The sequence below is a fragment of the Pongo abelii genome, chromosome 13 (assembly GCF_028885655.2).
Source record: "Pongo abelii isolate AG06213 chromosome 13, NHGRI_mPonAbe1-v2.0_pri, whole genome shotgun sequence".
Classification (NCBI taxonomy): domain Eukaryota; kingdom Metazoa; phylum Chordata; class Mammalia; order Primates; family Hominidae; genus Pongo; species Pongo abelii.
In genome coordinates, this window is record NC_071998.2 from 22,563,112 (window position 1) to 22,580,417 (window position 17,306).

At 39.8% G+C, this 17,306-nt stretch overlaps 1 protein-coding gene across 2 annotated transcripts in view; it reads right to left on the reverse strand.

Moving 5' to 3' along the window:
* The window catches only part of UNC13B (unc-13 homolog B), a 279,025-nt gene that overhangs the window by 145,806 nt on the left and 115,913 nt on the right, over positions 1–17,306 (reverse strand). For both annotated transcript variants that reach the window (XM_054519407.2, NM_001132233.3), the window contains 1 exon segment: positions 3,316–3,550. In XM_054519407.2, coding sequence (XP_054375382.2) covers positions 3,316–3,550 — 235 coding nt within the window.

The following is a 17,306-nucleotide window of genomic DNA, read 5'->3' on the forward strand; positions in this document are numbered from 1 at the left end:
AGAAACAAATGAAAAAAATGAAACATGTTGTACCAATATCTAGAATGTATTTGCAATATTAAAGTATACCAGCAAAATATATCAAGGGATTTCAAGAAAACGAAATTTGCTGATAAATTTTCAGTCTAAAAAGAAGCCAAGCTGTTAACTTTCTGAAAGTTATATTTGAGGATGTGTAGCCAAGAATATAGTCAAACATATTTCTTTTAATAAGAAAAAAATACATATAAAACAATTTTTTACTATCAGCAGAAGTCAAACTTTGTTATACTACAAAAAAGAACAAATTATTTAAGGTATTATAATTTTTTTTTGAGACGGAGTTTCGCTCTTGTTGCCCAGGCTGGAGTGCAATGGCACAATCTCAGCTCACTGCAACCTCCGCCTCCTGGGTTCAAGCAATTCTCCTGCCTCAGCCTCCCGAGTAGCTGGGACTACAGACACCCACGACCAGGCCCAGCTAATTTTTGTATTTTTAGTAGAGGTGGGTTTTCACCATGTTGGCCAGGCTGGTCTTGAACTCCTGACCTCAGGTGATCCACCTGCCCTCAGCCTCCCAAACTACTGGAATTACAGGCATGAGCCACCGCACCCAGCCTAAGGCATTATAATTTGTTGTTTGTGAAATCTAAAGGCTATATGCATTGAGGATCACAGTGAAAAGAAAATCTTTCCCTATACTGATTATAGCAGCAGAAGCTACATGTCCACCTTAAAACAATGAATACTGAAGACAGCCTGACCTTTCTTTCACTTAGATTAAAGACTGCCTTCTTCTGTGTACCAAGGTAGGGATGGAGAAAGAACCTAAAGGCTAGGAGCTTATTAGTTCAGTGTGTTCTTTATAGATATAACATCCAAAAGCATTCATTTAGGAAACAGAAGCAAGATCAAAGCAGACACTTAGTCACTAAAAATCTTCCAGAAGGCCAGGTGCAGTGGCTCACACCTATAATCCAAGCACTTTCGGAGGCTGAGGCAGGAGGATCACTTGAGCCCAGGAATTCAAGACCAGCCTGAGCAACAACGCAAGACCCTGTGTCTAAACTCACCATGCAGCAGTTTGGTGAGGTGGACAAGAAAAGGACATCATCCCATGGTCTAGTGAATTTTGTATTGATTGACTGAGACAGAGTCTTGCTCTGTCATCCAGGCTGGAGTACAGTGGTGCAATCTTGGCATACTATAGCTTCAACCTCCCAGACTCAAGCAATCTCTCCCAACTCAACCTCCCAAGTAGCTAGGACCATAGGCATGCGCCCCCACATCCAGCTAATTTTGTTTATTTTTTGTAGAGATGAGGTTTCACTATATTTCTCAGGCTGGTCTCAAGCTCTTGGAATCAAGTGATCCTCCCGCCTTGGCCTCCCAAAGTGCAGGGATTATAGGCATCAGTCACTGCACCTAGCCAGTCTAGTGAATTTTAGAAACTAAAAGGATAAGCTAAATTGGAATGATTTCTTGAAAACTAACCTCCAATCAATAAAATAATTGATTCAGGCAAAGATCAATGGATGCTAATATCATTGAGTAAAAGACTATTGGGGAAACAGAGTATTGATACAGTCTCAGGTATCACTCTAGATATTATTAATTACAAAGGAGAAGAGGAAACTTTACACTGGAGAAATACGGCATATACCAAATTTTTTAACCATGAGATCAAACTAAATATCACCAATAATAAGACAAAGTATGTGCTTCCTGAATGCATGTGAAGGAAACATCCAGCATTTTTGCCAAAAACGTTTAACCTGATTCTAAACATGAAGAAACAATCAGACAAAACCAAATGAAGGGGCATTCTCAAAACAACTGGGCTGCACTCTCTTAAAAAAAAAAAAGTGTCTTAGGCCAGGCACAGCGGCTTACGCCTGTAATTCCATTTGGGAAGCAGAGGAAGGCGTATCGTTTGAGGCCAGGAGATGGAGACCAGCTTGACCAACATGGTGAAACTCCATCTCTACCAAAAATACAAAAATTAGCCGGGCATGATGGCGTGCACCTGTAGTCTCAGCTACTCGGGAGGCTGAGGCACGAGAATCACTTGAACCGGGGATGCTGAGGTTTCAGTGACCCGAGATCACCCCACTGCACTCCAGCCTGGGAGACAAAGTGAGACTCTGTCTCAAAAAAAAAAAAAAAAAAAAAGCTTCTTAAAAGACCAAAAAAAAAAAGGTAATGAAATTTTTGCTAAATTAAAGGAGGCTAAGGAAACATGAAAACCAAATGCAATGCATCGTGGTTCTGGATTGGATCCTGGACCAGAAAGGAACAAATATACATACAGAACATTATGGAGATAACTGGGGAAATTTAAATATGGTCTAAACATTAGGTAATAACATTGCATCATTAAACTTCTTGAGTGTGATCATGATATTGAGGTTATATAAGATAAAGTTCTTTTTCTTAGGAGTAACATGCCAAAATACTTTCTGATGAAGTAACACAATATCTGCAACTTATTTTTAAGTGGTTCAAAGAAAATGTATGTGTATACGAATACATATTAGGGAGAATGAGATAAAGTAAATGTGGTAAAATGTTAACACAACTGGTAAATCTAGGCAACATGAATATGGGTTTTCATTGAATTATGTCTCCAAATTTTCTTTAAGTCTGAAATTTTTTTTTAATCTTAGGGCAGGGGAGAGCACATATGTATGTATTTGCTTTTATACTCATAAATATATGACAATAGTCTATGGAAGGACACATAAGAAACAACAGTAGGAAGGGAATTACGAAACAGGAAGAAGATGGGGTGGAGGAAGGTAAGTGTGGGTGGGAAACTCTTGATGCTGTATTGACATTTTTTAACCACATAATTGTTTTATATATTTAAGAAATAAAATTAAATTTAAAAAAGTTCCAGTAAAAATACTTAATCTGCTATAAGAAATCATATTGGTTTTCTTCTAAAGTTCCCAGGGAAATATTTAGGCAAGAAGGACTATCCAATCTGTGATTTTTTCTGTTTTTAATCTTGGCGAAGGGTATAACAAACTCACTGAGTCAGGAAGTGGGGTAGATACACCCCAAGTGGGACCGCCCTGATCAGTTGAGAATCACTGATCATGAAGAGAAGTATTCCTTATGGCAATATATAAACATAAAATTCCTTATGGCAATGTATAAACATGTGGAAGAAAAAAAAAAGACTAATAATCTACACAAAATGACTGTAGTTTGGCCCATGATACTGCTACACTTTCGCTACTTCTTCAGGTTAAAGCATCCAAATTCTTGTTGCCAATTGCATCATGAGACCTGGATATTAGGAAGAGAAAGTACTTTGTGCCCAATACCCACCTGATAGCCCGCCGCTCTGGATAATCAAGGTCATAACTTTGCATAGAGTCATTACAAGAGTCCCGGGAACTGCCTTGAAGTAGCAGCTGCTGTGGCGATCGCACCGGCACAGGGAACTGGTGCACAGAAGTGTTGGGCTGGGAAGTTGTATGGTAAGGAGGTGGGATGCTGTTGCTGGTCTCACTGCGATAGTCACTATCTCGGTCATCGACAGCACTATCAGGGTCTTCAAAAGCTATGGAATAAGCACATTCAATCAAAGCAACCCAGTTTTATTTAGTCTTCAGAATTATTTCTGCTTCTGACTTAGTAGTAACAAGTCTGGACCTTGAGAACAAAAGCAAGCTGAGCTTCACATGAGCCCAGTGACGACCTCAGAGCCATGAGCAGAACTGTCTCAATTAATACCCACAAGTCTCTCTTCCTTATCATATGAGATATATACTTAGTTTAATTTTAGTGCTTATTCTTAGAGGAGCTCCAGGTTGCATTTTCCCACTGCAGAATTCTTTGGAATTCTGCTTCTCCAACTATCATAACCATAATTAAAAACTGCTTTTAAATGTCACAAATATAGTCTGGTCCTCTGTTATTAAAGAAAGGGGAAGGGAGCAGAGGTTTAAAAAAATTAGCTTTTTCATATCTTGGGGGGAAAAAACCCAAAACTTTTGTTTAACGTTGTCTTGGTGTTTTCAGACTTTTAAACATATGGATTGAACCAAATAAGCAGGTCTAACATCAGAAGCTGGTCCTGGAAATCAGGAAGGTCAAAGCCAAGGCCTGGAAATCAAGTCAAAGGCTCTAGATGCAGCTGAGAACAGCAGCACTCTTACTGTGCTGCTGCAGTGTTGGGTTTTTCTAACAATTCCTGTCAAGCACCTACACCCTAGGCTCAGAATTCCCATCCAGAGGATGGGCTGAGAGAAGAAAAAACTTATGCACTGCCAATGGGATCTTGCTGACAACGCAGCCAAGTTTATCTAACAGCAGTGACTACAATTTCATAGAATTATTTCTGCCCTTCAGACCAGCACCTGACTGGCTACAGTTTTTTTCTTAAAGTTAACTAAAAAGACCACACTTACAAATCATCGCTGTGCTTGGAAAGGGAGCTCAACCTAAGAGTGCTTTGAAGCCTGTTTTACAGAGAGGAAGTCATATCTGACACCATACCCTTATGTGTATGATTACCAGGGTTCCACGTGTCCTTTCTTGACAAGTTCCTATTTGGCTTACAATGAGGAAAAGGAATGTTCACCATCCCAAAATGGAGATACTTTTAGCAGAAAATGAACTCATGTTAGTAATTTTAAAAGATTATCTTGGGGCCGGGCACGGTGGCTCACGCCTGTAATCCCAGCACTTTGGGAGGCCGAGGCGGGTGGATCACCTGAGGTCAGGAGTTCAAGACCAGCCTGGCCAACACGGTGGAACCCCATCTCTATAAAAATACAAAAATTAGCCGCGCATGATGGCAAGTGCCTGTAATCCTAGCTACTAGGGAGGCTTAGGCAGAAGAATCGCTTGAACCCAGGGGGTGGAGGTTGCAGTGAGCTAAGATCATGCCATTGCACTCCAGCCTGTGTGACAGAGTAAGGCTCCGTCTCAAAAAAAAAAAAAAAAAAAAGATAATCTTGTAGCAATGTGGGCAGCGGAAACCTCCTGAAGACCGTAAGATTAGGCTTTTACAATTGCTCAGGCAGGAGATAAGGACCTGCATCTATACAGTGGAAACAGAAAAGAGTTAATGAACTAGAAAAAGAAAATTCCAGACAGAATTGTAAAACATGGGGCCATATTGAAGATAATAGGGAAATGACCCCTTGGCTTCTGTTAGACAACTTGGTAGATAAGAATTCCACTAAAAGAGACAGAGCACAAACGTGGGTTTTATAGGTAAGGAAGAAAATCTGAGCATTGGACTCTCAATAACATTTGTGGGTACAGATGGGAGACGGGTAAGATGATCTTATGAGCTTTTCCTATTTGAGTTTATGGTTACATGTGAACATAAAAAAGGAGAGGAGAGGGATTAGAACTCCAGGAGAAAAAATATCAACAGGAGAAAGAAGCTAATGTTCAAATGGTCAGGAACAAGTATTAATAATACTTGACATTTGGAGCAGGTAGTCCACTGACCAGGGCAGGAGTAGCAAAGCTTGAAAACAAAAGCAAACAAGAGGGATGCAAAGCATTCTGCTTACAAAGCATTCTGATGACATATTAGGAAAAAGAGACTGGAAGCACTGTTTTTAGCCCTTGATGCATCTGTTGTTCTGAAGACAAGAAAAATAGGACCCAGAGACAAAATCATATGCCACTCAGACTTAATTCTTTCTGAACCCACAGAAAGAGCAAGTCTGTAGAAGTCAGTGCTGGACTATTCATGCATACAGATGAAGAGGCAGAGGCAACAAAGGAGACAAAACCAGGGGTCTACTAAACTCTGGCAGGAAAAGTATTAGCACATAACCCAGAGAAATAAGATTCAGTCTCCAAGGAGGCAACTGCGACAGACAATCCTATCACTTTTGAGGCCAGAGAGTGCAGCTCAGCCAGAGTTAGAAGCCCACGACCCAAATCCACAGGTTTTACTTTCTCCCTGCATGTGACCTATTACTCCTAAATAATAGTCTGCTTTTTGTTTATTTTGCTAGGCTAAACAGAGATACTCTACAACTTTACTAAAGGCTAACAACATTTCTACACTAAAGAAATAAAGGGCAAATATTAAGAAACAAAGCATCCATGGAAAGAAGAGGTTGGGAGTAGAAGAGAATATGAAAAGCAGGAGAGGGCAAGAGAGAGAAAATACTAAGGAATAAAGTGAGACAAAGGAGAGAAACAGAAAAAAGTAGTGAGAGGCAATCACCTCCAGTTTTCCTAAAAAGTAAACCTCCTGGCACCAAGCCTGATTAGAAACTAAAAAGGGAAATTCAGGAAAATGTGTAACACTTCAATTTGAATTAAATAACTGTGTTTTTAATGTGTCACTGGCGATCTCTTACTGACTCCACAATCTATCCCACAGCACGATGTCGGCTAAACAAGAAAAGCCCTGGCTTTACAGAGAGAAACTGAGTGCAGGTTTGGTTGGCTCAGCCTAAGAAGGAACTAGAGAGTCAGTTTGAGGGTAAAAGTTGAAAAGCCCCTGGAAAAGTCTATTTGAAAGATGGAAAATTAAAAGGCTGGGAACACCTACTCACTCAAATATTCACTGAGTGCCTACATATCCAAAGCTAAACAACACAGAAGACTCAGAATATAGAGTCGGTCTAATAGGTGACAGAATATATAGATACAAATATTGAATTGCTATACAAGGCAGTTAGTACAAACCAAGTGCTATGAGTTAAAAGTAAAATCTAAAATCACTTCCTGATAGGGTAACTAAGGAAGCTTTAAGGAGGAGATGGCTTTGAATAACTGGTTTATTTTTAATAGGTGAAGATTAGAGGCAGAAGGGAAATATCTTCTAGAATTTGGATAAAAGCAGTGGCATGATGAAAGGCCCAGTGGTAGGAAAGGCTATATATTTTTGAGAAACCATTCTGTAGTTCATTTGATAGGTAAATAAAAGGACACAGAGAAAATGATGGAAAATTAAAAACCTGCAAAAGTAGGCTGGGAAGGTCATCTAACCTGGGGCAAACAAAGATGGGCCTCCAAGCACACAGTAGGCACTCAAACAAAATCCAGTGAAATACAGAAAAATGAGGCCCTCTAGTATGTGGTATTCCTGGATTGAGTCTTGGATTGGTCTTTAAATCCACAGCACACCTATTAATAGAACTTCAGCAACCAAAGAAAGGAAAGAAAATTCATTCACATTTTTTTCATGGCTTAGTTGCTTTTTCTACTTGAAAACCTTAACTTACCTGAGCTCTGTTAACCCGTTTATGCCTGAGATTGCAATTTATGCTTGAGGTCACCTACTGCTTGGTGATAACCTTGAGCAGTAGGATATAAATAACTCCCACATGCTTAGAGTTCCAATAATGGAACACTAGGCATAAATGGGTCAAGCTGCTTTTGAGTACTTTCCTAATAGCAGAAATACTCAGGATTCAAATCACAGAAAGCACAGACTTCATGAGAAATTCTAGTGACAGGACAAACTTTGGCCCGTCTTAGTGTCTACTAGATACCTAATCACTGAGACTCAACCAGATCCCGTGAGATGGGTAATACAACCAGTAATGTCAGCCTAGGGCTACATGTTTTGCCACAAAGAACTGGCTGCCCACTCTCTAAGCTCTAGAACAAAGGTGGCCTTAGCTGGGCTGCTTCAGGGAAAGCCAAGCCATGTCCTCAGCCTCTTGTTTCCTTAACAAAAGCAGGTTTTTGGCTGAAATGGCATTCACAATTTGCTAGACCAATAAACCCAAGACAGCAGTCTGTTCTGCATATCCTCCTAGTCAAGAAAATCAGCCAAATCAGAATGCACACCAATTAACTTGACTCTAGTTCATCCTAGAATGAGCCTTCTCCTTCTGGTCACTGCACTCCTTAGCCAAAGGGACCAAAGGAGAAGGCTACACTAGGGGGCTGATACTACTGCTTGCCTCTGGGGAATAAAAATTAGATCTTGTCAGGATTATGACTGGGACTTTGGTTTGAAATTTGTAACACACATAAACACACACAAAGTCATCAAGAAACCAGCCTGAAAGGATATAACATTCCACCACAGGTCATTGTCTCCTGAGATTTAAGTAGGAGAGGAGAGGGAAATGGAAGTCTATGCATGAATATCCAGCTTCACAGTTCAGAGGGAGTATGTACTTTGTGGGTAAGATCAAGAAAATGATAAGGAATTTCAAATCTTACGTACTCTGTTGTTCTCCCCAGCCCAAATAGGTCCAGTGACCTAAGAAAACCACAAAGAAGCAGCAGATAATTTTTGAAAATACTTTTTTGAAGGAATTCAAAAGTCATTTCCCCATCTCAGCAATTATTATGTGCCTTACCTTACTTGAGCCTACCTCATTTGTATTCTACTAACTTTACATAACATACAGAGTTTCTGCCTTCTACCAAATGTGAGACAAATCTACAAAGTATTCTTGTTCTCTGCCTTTCACTATAGAGAGAGGCTAACAACAATCCAAAAAACCCACAAAACAACAACAACAAAAAATTACTTCTTCCATATCATTTTAAGCCCTCTTCTGGTCTAGGTTTCTCTCAGAACATCATCATTTAGGAGCTCATATGTCTTTCCTTTGTCAAAATAAGAAAAATTAGATCTCTGTCTCTAAGAAACCCTTCCTTATCTCTGTGTTCACCAAACCTGAGCCTATCACAATAAATCTATGAGAAGCTAAGCCCTGATACCATGGGTAAGGGAGTAATTCCCTTGTCTGGGAGTGAAGATAGTCAATTTTGCTGCTCTCTACTGAAAGTTAAAAGGTCAAAGAATGGCAATGTTTATCTCTTAAGAAATTAATCTTCTAATTAAGCTCCCAGATAAGGGAATTACTCCCTTACCCATGTTATCAGGGCTTAGCTTCTCATAGATTTATTGTGATAGGCTCAGCTTTGGTGAACGCAGAGACAAGGAAGGGTATCTTAGAGACGGAGATCTAATTTTTCTTATTTTGACAAAGGAAAGACATATGAGCTCCTAAATGATGATGTTCTGAGAGAGACCTAGACCAGAAGGGGGCTAAAAACAATATGTAATAAACCACTCTAGCCTATTGGGTCCTTAAAGAGAACCACTTCTTCTGAATTACCTATAAATTTTTAATAAAATCCACTAAAACACAGAAGCTTTGAAGGACAGGAGAAAATTGAAAATATTTTTCAAAATCAAAAATCTACTGTTAATTAAGTCCTATCCCACACCCAAATTGAATTTCAGGAAACTAATTGTGATAAAGAAATCATTGAAAATAGGCCTTTAATCTCAAGAAACAAGAAGTAAATAGCTTCATAATTAAGAATATGGGTTTTTTATTTTTTGAGAGAGTCTCACTCTGTCACCCAGGCTGGAGTGCAGTGACACGATCTCGGCTCACTGCAACCTCTGTACCCAGGTTCAAGTGATTCTCATGCCTCAGCCTCCCAAGAAGCTGGGATTACAGGCGCCCACCAAACCTATGCCTGGCTAATTTTTGTATTTTCAGTAGAGACAGGGTTTCACCATGTTGGCCAGGCTGGCCTCGAACTCCTACCCTCCAGTGATCCACCCGCCTCAGCCTCCCAAAGTGCTGGGATTACAGGAGTGAGCCACCACGCTCAGCCAAGAATATGGGTTTTAAAGTCAACGTTCAGTTCTTCTGGCTCTGCGATTTACTAGCTATATGATCTTGAGAGAGTTATTATAGATATTTCCTCATCTGTAATATGAGAATAATAATAACACAAGTGTCACTGGGTTATTGTAAAGATCATACAGGAAAAAAATATGTAAAATGCTAGGCACAGTCCCCGGAAGACGGTGAGCAAATAGCACTTGTTGTTATTTTGTCATGTTACCAGGTTTTTGCTTGCCTTACAGAGTCCTAATAAATAAGAAGCAGAAAAAAAAAAAAACAACTCCTAGAATTGCACCCTCTGACAGTCCCAAGGTCTGCTAAGGAATCTTCAATGTGGGTCCACAAGGCCCTCAAACTGGTTCTGAGTGTGTGACTCCCTTGAAAGTCTACAGTAAGACTCGAAATTCTAGGAACATCATATGATGCCAACCCAGGCTGTTTTCAGTACTTGAGCTAATCCTCAATCCTGGGCATACGGGACTACTAATCAATCACAGACTTTAATTTAGTGATACCCTGACAGCCAGTTTTCTTCCTATGCACTTACTTTATTCCAACCACCTATGTCTCTTCTTCTCACCTCTCAGAAAGGATATGTTGGCTTAGTGTGCCATTTTAAAATTGTAATAATTTATTTCACTTTCCAACCATGGGGGGAGGGGAGGCAAAAAAAAAAAAAACCTCTCCTATAGAACAGTTGCCATAGCAACTGCTAGAGGATAATTACTTCATTTCTTTTAAAAAGAAAGTGGAAAAAAAATAATCACATAGAACCTCAGAATATGTCTATCAACCTAGATTGCTCCAGGCAAGTGACAATGCTGTTTCTCACCACAACTGTGAGCCCAAAGAAGCCTTTCTCTGCAGGACACGGCCCCTCATCTTTGAGTACTCCACAGCAGTTTCTTATACATAAAAGTTCTCAGTAAATATCTACTGTACTAATAAATTGAATGAATAATCTGATCCCATCTACTGGGCCCATCTCTAACGCATGAAAAAACAAGTCATGTTCTCTGACAAGCCGGCTCCATATTCTCACCACTTTAGCTCAGAACCATCATAAGATAAATTACACCAGTTTAAATAAGCAAATTTCCTTCCCTACCCCAAAAATGCATTAAAACACATAACTAGCCAGCAGAACAATTACTGAGGATAGTTAGGTTTTGCTAGGCATTAGTACTGAGAAAAGGAAGGGGAAAATGTCCCAGGAAAAGGAAATTATGCATGCAAAGGCATGTTCAGTGAGCTGAAAATAGTTCCAGAATATCTAGAGTGAGAGGTTACAGAGTTATGAAAGAACCTAATGACTATGGGTCTTAGGTAATGTTTAGAAATTAAGTAATATTAAGGATTTGGAACTACCTGGAGGGCAACACAGAGCTATCAGAGCTTTTAAGAGGGGAAAGACAGGATCAGATTTGCCATTTTAGAAAGAGAACAGTGGAACAGTGTGGCCAATGGTGGTTGGTTGGGTAGAAAGGACAACTGATTCATAGGGAGGAGGTGTCAGGGAGGCTCGTAAGGAGAATGGTGCACTCATCTGTTGATAGCCTGGACTAGGGAAGTGGCAGAGCGGGTAGAGAGAAGGGGATAGATTCATAAGATATTCTGGAGGGAAAATCAATAGCGTTTAATGAGTAAATAAAATGTGGAAAGTGAGGAGAATAAGGATTAAATAACATTGCTTAGGTTTTTAGCTTGAGCTACTGGATGAATGTGACATCATTCACAGAGAAAAGGATACAACATGGTGGCAGACTGAAGGAGATGATTAATTCAGGGTTAGGTATATTGACTCTTGAGATATCTATGGAACATCTCAAAGGAACATGGCCAGTAGACAGCTAGATATACGGGTGTGGAGCTCAGGAAAGAGATGTGGAAGTTTTCAGACTATATGTTTCAATAAGGGCAGGGATTTTTCTGCTTTGTTCTTTTGCTGTATCCTCAGCACCTGATAATGCATGGCACAATGTAAAAGTTCAACAAATATTTACAAATGAGTATAAATAAAAATGCAAGTAAATAAAAACACTAAGGCAGAGTGCAGGCCAAGAAAAAAAGACTATATGAAGCGGGGGAACCCTAAGGAACAATCACATTTAAAAAGCAGACAGAAATTTTAAAAAGAAGAAGGAAAAGAGGAAGAGAAGGAGGAGGAGGAAGAGGAACAATTGACAATCCAAAGCGTCAGTGAGGCTGTGGAGCAACTGGAACTCTTGTACATTGTTAGCGAGAATGCACAGTGAAGTTGGGCATGGTGGCTCTTGCCTGTAATCCCAGCACTTTGGGAGGTTGAGGTGGGCAGATCACCTGAGGTCAGGAGTCCGAGACTAGCCTGGCCAACATGGTGAAACCTGTCTCTACTAAAAATACAAAAATTAGCCAGGCATGGCGATGGGCACCTGTAATCCCAGCTACTTGGGAGACTGAGGCAGGAGAATCACTTGAACCCAGGAGCTGGTTGTTGCAGTGAGCCATGATCATGCCAATGCACTCCAGCCTAGGCAACAGATTAAGACTCCAACTCAAAAAAAAAAAAAAAAAAAGAAAGAAAAAGAAATGAAACTAACTCCAAAGGAAAGGTAATTTATGATAACTTATAACAAGTTCAAAAACAGGCAAAACCAAAAAGTTAGCTGGGCATGGTGGTGCATGCTTGTGGTCCCAGCTACATGGGAAGCTGAGGCAGGACAACTCACAGAATTCATGGGAACATTTTACTTATGTTTACCCATCTATGGTAGAGGATATTACAAAGGACATAGTTGAACAGCCACATGAAGAAATACACAGAACAAGGTCTGGAAGGGTCCTGGGCACAGGAGCTTCTGCCCTGTGGATTTGGGATGCACCACCCTCCCAGCACACGGATGTGTTTGCCAACACAGAGGTTCCGAAAATCCATAGTTTTGGGATTTTTATGGAGGCTTTATCATATAAACACAATCTATTATAAGTAGTATTAGTGGTACTATTTTTTGTAGAAACAGGGTCTCACTATGTTGCCCAGGCTGGTCTCAAGCTTCTGGAGTCATCCTCCTGCTTCAGCCTCCCAAAGTGCTGGGATTACAGACAGGAGCCACTGTGCCTGACCTGGCATGATCAATTATTAACTCAATCTCCAGTTCCTCTCCCTTTCCTGAAGGAAAGGGAATGGGGCTAAAATTTCCAGGCTTCTTGGGAGGCCAAGGTGGGTGGATCATTTGAGGTCAGGAGTTCGAGACCAGCCTGGCCAACATGGTGAAACCTCTTCTCTACTAAAAATACAAAAATTAGCCAAGCATGGTGGCAGGCACCTGTAATCCCAGCTACTTGGGAGGCTAAGGCAGGAGAATCGCTTGAACTTGGGAGGTGGAGGTTGCAGCGAGACAAGATCACAGCCACTGCACTCCAGCCTGGGTGACAGAGTGAGACTCCACCTCAAAAAAAAAAAAAAAAGCTTCCAAACATGGCTTGGTCTTTCTGAAAACTGGCTCCTATGTGGAAGCCCATCAAGAGTCCCTCATTAGAACAACAGACATTCCTAGTATCCATAAAATTCTAAGGGATTAGGAGCTCTGTGTCAGGAACCAGGGACAAAGACCAAAATATATGTTTCTTATTATAAAATCACAGTATCACAGCCCCCAGTGGTAATGGCATTGTATTTACAATGTTAAAAATTCTCTAGAGATATGAGAGTATAGCAAGTACACCTCATGTCCAAAACCACCAAACTCCCAATACTTTGAAATCAGAAACCACAGGACCAGTCTTAAAATTCCTCTTTACTTTATTTCCCATGCCCAATCAGTCAACAAACTTAGTAGTTAATTCTGCTGAAATCTCCTTCCTTTTGTGCTTTCCTTGAAGATTTAACTATCCTTACCAAGAAACTTATTACCTTATGAATTATTAGAGATTACAGAATTATTCTGAATTATTACAGATATTTGACTGGACTTTTTAAAAATTTGTTTTTAGAAACCAGGTCTTGCCCTGTCACCCATGCTGGAGTGCAGTGATAATAATGGCTCATTGCGGCCTCAACCAATCCTCCTACCCTAGCCTCCTGAGAAGCTGGCACTACAGGCACGTGCCATCACATTCGATTAATTTTTGTATTTTCTGTAGAGATGGGGCCTCACCGTGTTGCCCAGGCTGGTCTCGAACTCCCAAGCTCAAGCAATCCACCTGCCTCAGGCTCCCAAAGTGCTGGGATTACAGGAGTGAACCATGTGCCTGGCCATCTTTTAATTTTAATAATTACTTGAGGCTCTTGTTTAGAATGTAAATTTTAAACTCTACTCACAGAGATTCTAATTCAAAGGGCTTTTTAACAAGAAACTTGGTGACTCTCATGCCAATGATTCTTGAATTACATTGCGAAAAACACAGATATAGAATTTCCTATATGAAAAAGCCACAGTCTCTCAGACAGAGGAATAATACTCCTGTGCTAATGGAGGAAGAAGGCAGCCAGACCCACTATCCTACTGAGCCTGAAGAAAAGTTCAATGTCATCATACAGTGAAAAAATTCTAGCAGTTCTAAGACGAAAGTACATCCTCCTTCCTAGAAGGTAAACCTCTGCACTTATTCCCATCCCCTAGGCTGGCTGACTAGGCTATAGCAACACACTCACAGCTTCTTCTTCTGCACATTTTATCTTGTTTCTAGTGGAAAATGTAAGAAATCAGAAATAGTCACATTAAAAAGTAAGGTCTATAATTATCAAACAAAACACCCTCAGGCAACTGTTACATCACCCATTAGTAGTCCAGTACTGGCTAATTTTTCCATGACATTAAAATGATGGAATACTTAAGCCCCAGACTCCACGTGAACAGCCATCTGTCTAGGCAATGACAGGAACTCACCTATCAACTACTAAATTGTAGTAATTACCAGGTATCTCATAAGGACCATAAACTCAAACACTAGAAATTATTCTCTTCCCTTTTTCTAGACAGTTGATTAGGTAAGTACTGTAGAACTTCTCTTTCTATGGAAAACAGTAGTAAAGAACCTATAATTAAGGAAAACATTTCAAATCTAACATAGGAGAATAACAAAAAGAAAAACCATTCACCAACCTTACTTGTGATATAGATAGAAAAATCCAAAATGAAATACAAGCAAATCAAGCCTAGCATTATAGTAAAAGAATAATTCACCATAACCAAGTAGGTTATATTTTAGAAAGGCAAAGATGATTTATTAATAGAAACTGATTAATGCATTCATTATATTAATAAGTCAAAGAAAAATACCCATGAATAATTGGTTAAGTACTATTAAGGCATTTTGAAATGTTCAACATCCACTAATATTTTTAAATATGCAAGCTCTACTGAAGTATAAGATAGAGAAAAATACACAAATCATAACCGTACTGCTCAACGTTTTTGTTTTTTTGAGACAGAGTCTTGCTCTGTCAACCAGGCTGGAGTGCAGTGACATGATCTCAGCTCACTGCAACCTCTGCCTCCCGGGTTCAGGCAATTCTCCTGCCTCAGCATCCCAAGTAGCTGGACTACAGGCGCATGCCACCACGCCTGGCTAATTTTTGTATTTTTAGTAGAGACGGGATTTCACCATGTTGGCCAGGCTGGTCTCAAACTCCTGACCTCAGGTGATCCCCCAGCCTCGGCCTCCCAAAGTTCTGGGATTACAGGCGTGAAACACCATGCCCGGCCTGTACTGCTCAATGAATACTGTGAACACACTCAGGTAACCAGCACACAGATCAAGAAACAGCATTCCCAGCACCCAGCAAAACTCTTCCTACTCCTTTTCAGTAGCTACCAGCTTTTGAATTAGCTGTTCACGCTGCCTATCACACTCTTTCCTCAGAGAGCCACATATTAATTCCCTCACCTATTTCAGCTCTATTGAAATGTCACCTTCTCATGTGGCCAATACTCAGAATTTTATTTAAAATGGCAACTCAACTCCAATTCTAGCATTACCAACTGCTTTTCACTCTTTTATTGGTCCACTCTCTAACATCCTATATTATTTCCTTATTACGTTAATTGTCTATCTCTTCCCACCCAGGATCTTTGTTTTGCTCTCTGATATATCCCAAACACCTAGAACAAAACCTGGAATGTAAGTGTCAAAAAAATGTTTGTAGAAGAAAGTAACAAAAGGAAAAGAGGAGAGGGGGAGAAGGGGTGGGTGGGGGGCACGGTGTTGTTGAATGGGCCAGTGAGGCTAAATGTGAAAATAAGTACCAGCAGCAGAAATATAAACAGGTAAAATATTTTTATACAATTTGACAGTGTCTAACAAAATTGTAAATGTATATATTCTTTAACCCAATGATTCCACTTATAGAAATACATTTATTCAACTAATATTTATTGGGCAAAGGTACTATGGATACACAGATAAGCACGTTAATAAATCAAAGATAAATACCTATGAACAATGGGTATACTCATGAAATGTATGGCCTAAAGAAGGAAACAAATATTAATCAAATAATCACATGAACTGAGAAAGTGCTATAGAGGAAATATACATACTATGTAATAGAGGATGGGAGATTCATTTGAACATGTTTACAAAAAAATGTGTATAAAGTTGCTCACTATAGTATTGTGTTTTAGCAGCAAAAACTGGGGAACAATCCAAATGTCTACAAATCGGGGAAAAAAATTTAAATTATAGTATATTCAAACTATGGAATATGTCTGGCATCAATATCATCAATCTTCTATGTGCAACTACAATTTACAGGAAATACAAAGGACAGAAGAGTGTATTAAGCTAAACTTATTGGAATGTTTTGAGCAAAATCCGGAATGTAAAAAACTCTGCAAGTCAAACAAAACCATATAGTCCAATGGCCTGATTTCTTCAATAAACAAACTGTAAGGAAAAAAAGCAAGAGATGGAGGAGGAACCCATAGGATAAAAAATAATTGTAAGACATGATCAGGCATGGTGGCTCACACCCGTAATCCCATCACTTTTGGAGACTGAGGCAGGCAGATCACCTGAGGTCAGGAGTTCGAGACCAGCCTGGCCAACATGGTGAAATCCCATCTCTACTAAAAATATTAAAAAAATTATCCGGGTGTGGTGGCAGGTGCCTGTAGTCCTAGCTACTCAGGAGGCTAAAGCAGGAGAATCTCTTGATCCCAGGAGGCAGAGGTTGCAGGGAGCCGAGATCACAGCCACTGAACTCCAGCCTGGGTGACAGAGTGAGACTATCCCAAAAACAAAACAAAACAAACAAAAAAAATTTTAAGACATATCAAAAAGAGAAAACAAGAAAACAAGCAAAAATAAACTCTAGTGTTTAAAGATACATACTTGGGTGACAACATATAAAGAACAAGAAGGGAGTAATTATTATAAAAGTTGGGATAGTAGGTACTTTTAGGGAAGATGGGGTTGTGATTGGGAAGAGGTACATGGAGGCTTTCTGGGGTGGCTGGCAAAGGTCTATCTTTTACCTACCTTATACTAATACATTTAAACATTTGTTTTATAAAGTTGTCTATATATCTGTGTTATATTCTACCATTAAAAAGATTTTTAATGCAGCAAACTGCTCACATCACTATAATCACTGCTATCTAATTGTTTCATTCCTCTGCATAAAGTCATCAAAGGTTCCCCCTTGCCTTCAAGATAAAATATAAACAGCTTGCTATGGCATTCAAGCCCTTTGTGATATGAGTTCTCTGTGTCTCTCTGGCCTCATCTGACCCTTCCCCACTCTTC